This window comes from Vicia villosa, unplaced genomic scaffold (assembly GCF_029867415.1).
Source record: "Vicia villosa cultivar HV-30 ecotype Madison, WI unplaced genomic scaffold, Vvil1.0 ctg.000406F_1_1, whole genome shotgun sequence".
NCBI lineage: Eukaryota > Viridiplantae > Streptophyta > Magnoliopsida > Fabales > Fabaceae > Vicia > Vicia villosa.
Window position 1 is genome coordinate 350,431 of NW_026705184.1, and position 6,191 is coordinate 356,621.

Below are 6,191 nucleotides of genomic sequence, written 5' to 3' on the forward strand. Positions count from 1 at the left end.
TTTTTAATTTTTATTATATAACATTATAAAAATTTATGGAAAAAGGTTTTGAAAAATTGCATTATAATATTAAAAAAATAAGAGTTTCTTAAAAAAGACACATAAGCATAAGTGTATTTTATTTTATCTAAAATAATTTTTGTTACTTAAATAATAATAAACTTTCATAAATTTAAACGGAAGTGAGGGGTAGCTAAACTAATACGTGTTAAATGAATTAAAGGAGTGTAAACAAGTGGTTTGTGATTCATCTTTTGATGGCAATATTTTTTTTTATATATTAATGTGAATAAATTTTGGTTATTTATAAATTATAAACTTAAAAACATAAAACAAAAATTAGTCAAAATATCATCAAAATATAAATTTGATTATTTATATCTTCAAAATAAATAATATTTACAAAGAAAAAATAGCACAATATAATTATCATCACTTTTTAAATTATTTACAAAGAAAAAGATCATTATTTGTTTTGAGAAGATAAATTTCACTATTTAGCAATTAGACAATTGTATTGACTCTAAAACTCTCGAAAAATTAATACTTTTAAAAGATAATAATGTGAAAATGCTATATATTACATACAACTTTAGAATTAAATATTATTTTAACTATATATTGATAAAATAATTATTTACAATCAGAATAAGAAAGAGACATAATTTTTTATTCTCATTAAAAAGTATATATATATATATATATATATATATATATATATATATATATATATATATATATATATATATATATATATATATATATATATATATATATATATATATATATATATATATATAATTTCTAAATATACAATAATAGCTAATAATGTAAAAATATTGTTTAAACAAAGGAAAAAGACTATATTATTTTAACTATATATTGCTAAAATAATTATTTACAATCAGAATAAGAAAGAGACTGAATTTTTTATTCTCATTAAAAAGTATATATATATATATATATATATATATATATATATATATATATATATATATATATATATATATATATATATATACACACAATAATAGCTAATAATGTAAAAATATTGTTTAAACAAAGGAAAAAACTTACAATAATTTCTAAATATATACAATAATAGCTAATAGTCAAAAGTGTATATATATATATATATATATATATATATATATATATATATATATATATATATATATATATATATATATATATATATATATATATATATAAAAAATTTCAATTAGAATATGAGAATATTTTTTTATTTTTTATACAGCGTTTTTAAATTTAAAGGAAAAAAACTTTTTTAATATGATATCATTGTATTTAAGAATAGAAATTGATAAAAATGACACGTCAAGAAAATATAGCTTATTCAAGGTATATAATAAAGTTTAAAAAAATTAATATAAAATTTATTTTTTATTTGAAAATATTGAGAAAATATCACGATGTAATTATTATTAATAATTTATTTTTTTGGATTATAATGATCTCTATTTATTTTTATCATAAAAACGTCAATATTTAGTATTGAGACAATTATATTAACTTTACAACATTTGATTGCTTTAAAGTTATGTCTTGGAGATGGCATGTAATAGGAAATATCACAATGTATTTTTTTTTTTTATATTAAGAATAAAATTATTTCTAAAAAAGTGATTGTTTTATGTGATTTCAAAATGAAGTGATAAAATAATCTGATTGAGCCGTTCAAACCATTGACCAATATTAACATTCCCGTTATCACTTTTGAAACACAAAAACGTACCTCAAAAATATCTATAAAAGAGAGAATACTAAATTTTTTTACAACATTGATTCATTTTATTTTAGAAGATAATTAAAAAAAATGATGAGTATCATTTTTTTTCTCATGTGTTTGGTGGCTAGTATTACTGGCCATAGGTTTGATAGTATGCAATTAACATTGGAAAAGGATTTGGAGATAGAGAAAGAACTCAAAGTTATCAATAAGACTCCTATCAAGAGTATTCATGTATTCCAAACTCCTTACATGAATTATACTTTTTTGTTAGAATTTTATCTTGTTACATTTTTTAATAATTTGCTTTTGTATGACTATGGTTTTATGGTTTCTGCAGACACAATTTGGTTACATTATTGATTGTATTGATATTAATAAGCAACCGGCCTTTGATCATCCATTGCTAATGAATCATAAGTTGCAGGTTTTAACTCAATTATTTCTAATCACAACAACATAAATATATTTTAGTTTTATTTTCAAATGTCTCTTATTATTTTTATTAAATGTAGAAAAAACCCAGCTTTTTAAATAGAAGAAAGAATTCATCAAATTCTCTTGGATTTCACATAGACCAATGTCCAATAGGAACGATTCCTATTAGGAGAACAACATCAGATGATTTATTTCGAGGAAAATTATATTTAGACAATATTTTATCTAAAGAGATTCCCGGTAAACATGTAAGATTTTCTTTTTATATATATATATATATATATATATATATATATATATATATATATATATATATATATATATATATATATATATATATATATCATTTTAATTTTTTTAATCACCTATAATTTTTTTAACTATAAATTTATTATAAGTATATATCGTATTTTTAGGTTGCAGAAGTAACTCTTGTACCTGGAACTTATTATGGAGTTGGTGCCACAAGTAGTGTTTACAGTATAAAAGTAGAAAAAGGTCAATCAAGTGCAGCGGTGATATGGGTTAAAGGTGGATCTTCAGACAACACAAATTATATTGGTGTTGGATGGCATGTAAGTTTTATTTTGTTGATATATATATATATATATATATATATATATATATATATATATATATATATATATATATATATATATATATATATATATATATATATATATATATATATATTTCACACTTAAATTTAATTTTTTTATATTGTGCATTGATATTAGGTGGCTCCCGAATTATACAACGATGATGGAACTCATTTCTATGTAGTATGGACGGTAGGAAATTATGTCTCCAATTTATAATTTATAGTTGGCGAATTCTACCTATGGCTTTTCAATTTACAACTTTTCTTTCAATTTTCTTAATTTCATGTTAATTGAAAAAGTAAGTTTTATTTCTTTTATAACGTGATGTTAAAAAATGACAGGCAGATAATTTTAAAAAGACCGGATGTTACAATTTACAATGTCCGGGTTTTGTTCAAACTAGCAGTGATTCACAACTTGGTGGACGATTTGATAAAACATCTACCCAAAATGGAGAGATGATCCAAATTGAAATATCTATTTATCAGGTCATCTTTATACTATAAAATTTACTCAATAGAAAAATATTAGAGTTAGTGTGTAAAGGCTAGATGTTATATATTTACTAATTTAATATGTTGTGGTACCAGGATCCTAAAACAAAAAATTGGTGGATATACAACACAAATAAGATGTTGGGATATTTTCCATCATCTATAGTCCCCAACTTGGCCTCTGCTGTTGAAGTAGGGTGGACTGGTCAGACAAGAGCTCCTGTGAATGCTCGTAGTCCTCCAATGGGTTCTGGATCATATCCTGATAGAAATATTGTTCATGCAAGTTATTTTACACATATTTCATATCAAGATGGATCTAGAACGAACCAAGAACCTAACAAGGAATCGACAAGAATATTCTCCGATGCACCTAATTGCTATCGTGCTGAATACTATGGAGATGAAGGGAGTGAATATGGACATGTTATCCAATTTGGAGGACCTGGGGGCGATTGTGGTAATTAATTATGTTACTATAATATATTATGTTTTTAAAACTTAAATATAAATAAAATTGAATGTTAGAGGTTGAACTAGAACCAACAATTTATATCCATCTAGGTTAAACTAATTATACTACCTTTCCATCCAAGTATAAATAAAGCTTCATTTGCATCAATCTTTAGAATAATTAATTTTATGTTTTTTTTATAAGCAAGATATATATTAATAAGAGAACCAAAGTTCTCGCAACAAGATACAAAATCCCACTAGGAAAAACACGATCAAATTTTTATATAAATTGTGTTATTTAGTTTTTCAAAGTTGTATTATTTTTTAGCCTAAATGACAACGGTGTGGTAGCATAAAATTGTTTATTTATAAAGGAAAAGAATGTGAAAACTCTTAAAATAATAAAATTATTATTTGAAATCAAATTTTAAATTCCATAGATGTTAATAAAAAGGAATGTGTTATCACTATACAAAATCCATTAAAATTATTTATCTCAAAATAGTTGAGCACAATTTTGATAAAATTAAGATTTTTTGTTTTTTGTTTTATTATAATAAACTCGTCTAATATTATATTTTTATATATTTGACGTTTTTTTTATACGATGGAGGGCCTAAGCCCAAAATAAAGAAACACTAAGATCAACAAAAAGATTGCTAATCCCTAATGAATCTGATGCCAGCAGCGGCTAGAGAAATTCAGGTGCAGCCGAATGAATCAAATCTCTCATATATAAACAACCCCTACTAGCTAGAGCATTTGCGCACATGTTCGTAGATCGATGCACATACGATATGATAACCAACTCATGTAACTCGATGAGCTCCTTTATCTTCCTTAGGATTGTAACACAGTCCACTAATCCGGTAACACCTTCCTCAATAGCTTTAACCACTATCGAGGCGTCCACATTAACTTCCACTCGTCTAATACCCAAAGAGAGTGTATATTTCAGCCCTTCAAAAACTCCCCAGAATTCAGCGACAATAGCATTACACCTTCCCAAGTATTTACAGAAACTTCCTTGCCACGTACCACTACTATCTCTTACGATTCCACCACACCCAGCTTCCTGCCCCAATTTGCAAGCCCCATCAGTATTAAGTTTCCACATATCAGTGGTTGGCGGTTTCCACCCCATGAACTTACTGCTCCCGTCATCTTCATTGTGATGTCTTGTTGTCATAATTGCACTAGCATACTCCTGCTTCATGCAGAATATATGGAAAATAGGATTGTGAGGTCTCTCAAAAGTTGTATCATGCTCTTCTAAGTTTCTCCAATACCATAACGTATGACATGCCATGATCCAAAAATCACTCCACCAACGAATATTCACATTCTGGTAGTCAAGATTAACGTATGACATAACGTATGACATGCCATGACCATAACGTATGACATGCCATGATCCATAACGTATGACATGCCATGATCCAAAAATTACTCCACCATAACGTATGAATTGCACCTCTCAGGGACATTAGCCTTCCATATCTTTTTCCAATCCCCATCTTCTATCTCAACATCACTTTCCTCCATCTCTTTGTACATAGCTTTAATCGAGAACATGTCTGGTGTTGTACCTGCAAAACAAAAATAGTCAGCAATATGATCCGTGTTAGGTGGTACACACGCGCAAAGCTTGTCAATCCACATCCGCGGAAGCCATGCAGAAAGTGAATAAAAGTTCCACTCTCCATTTTCATTTATTAAGTCACGCATTTTTGCTCCTCTAAGGTTATCAGGAATTTGAACACCAAGATTACATAACCGGAATTTCGCAAACATTAAATGTGATATCCTCACACCATTCATACCAAGTTCAGACTCTTCCAACGCTTGGCATCCACTTCCTCTTCAATGATATGCGAGAGCTTATCCATACACATCACAAAAAGATACGGAGATAATGGGTCGCCCAGTCGGATACCTCTCTAAGGTCGAAAAAACTCATTTTGATTACCATGCCAATTCACATTTGTTTCAACACTTGTTATTGCATGCATTATAATTTTACTCTGGTTTTCAGGAAATTTTGCTTCTTGCATAGTGTGCCAAACAAAATCCCACCTGTTTTGTCATATGCTTTAGACATGTCAACCTTTATAGCAAAATAACCAGTTTTGCCGTTCATTTTTCCATTGTGTGCATTGCTTCTCTAGCAATAATTATGTTCTCATGAATAAGTCTCCCCGGAATAAAACCTGTTTGGTATGGCGAAATAAGCATGCTCATGTGCTTCTTTAGCCTACTCACAATGACCTTGCTTACCACCTTATACAGATTGTTGCATAATGAGATAGCCCAAATTGAGATACTAGAGTAGGTTTGTCAATCTTCGGAATTAAACAAATGTTAGTTTGGTTCACCTGAGCAATAGTATCAGGTTTTTCCCAAACCTTTTTCACAAACTCATACACATTCTTTCCAACAGTACTCCATGTC

The 6,191-nt window shown here is 27.3% G+C and overlaps 1 protein-coding gene across 1 annotated transcript; it reads left to right on the forward strand.

The window, feature by feature from the left end:
• The first annotated feature begins 2,093 nt into the window (after positions 1-2,093).
• On the forward strand, positions 2,094-3,825 carry LOC131627869 (protein neprosin-like). Its single transcript, XM_058898730.1, has 6 exons — positions 2,094-2,177; positions 2,266-2,436; positions 2,605-2,763; positions 2,926-2,979; positions 3,132-3,278; positions 3,381-3,825. Exons 1-6 carry the CDS (start codon positions 2,160-2,162, stop codon positions 3,750-3,752), a joined length of 921 nt encoding a protein of 306 aa, XP_058754713.1. The 5' UTR covers positions 2,094-2,159; the 3' UTR covers positions 3,753-3,825.
• The last annotated feature ends 2,366 nt before the right edge of the window (positions 3,826-6,191 follow it).

What these genes read in the sequence shown, in the direction of transcription:
- LOC131627869 (XM_058898730.1), top strand. An exon ending in AAGAGATTCCCGGTAAACAT is followed by an intron (nt 2,437 to 2,604) that starts GTAAGATTTTCT and finishes TCGTATTTTTAG; the next exon opens with GTTGCAGAAGTAACTCTTGT. An exon ending in ATTTCTATGTAGTATGGACG is followed by an intron (nt 2,980 to 3,131) that starts GTAGGAAATTAT and finishes AAAAAATGACAG; the next exon opens with GCAGATAATTTTAAAAAGAC.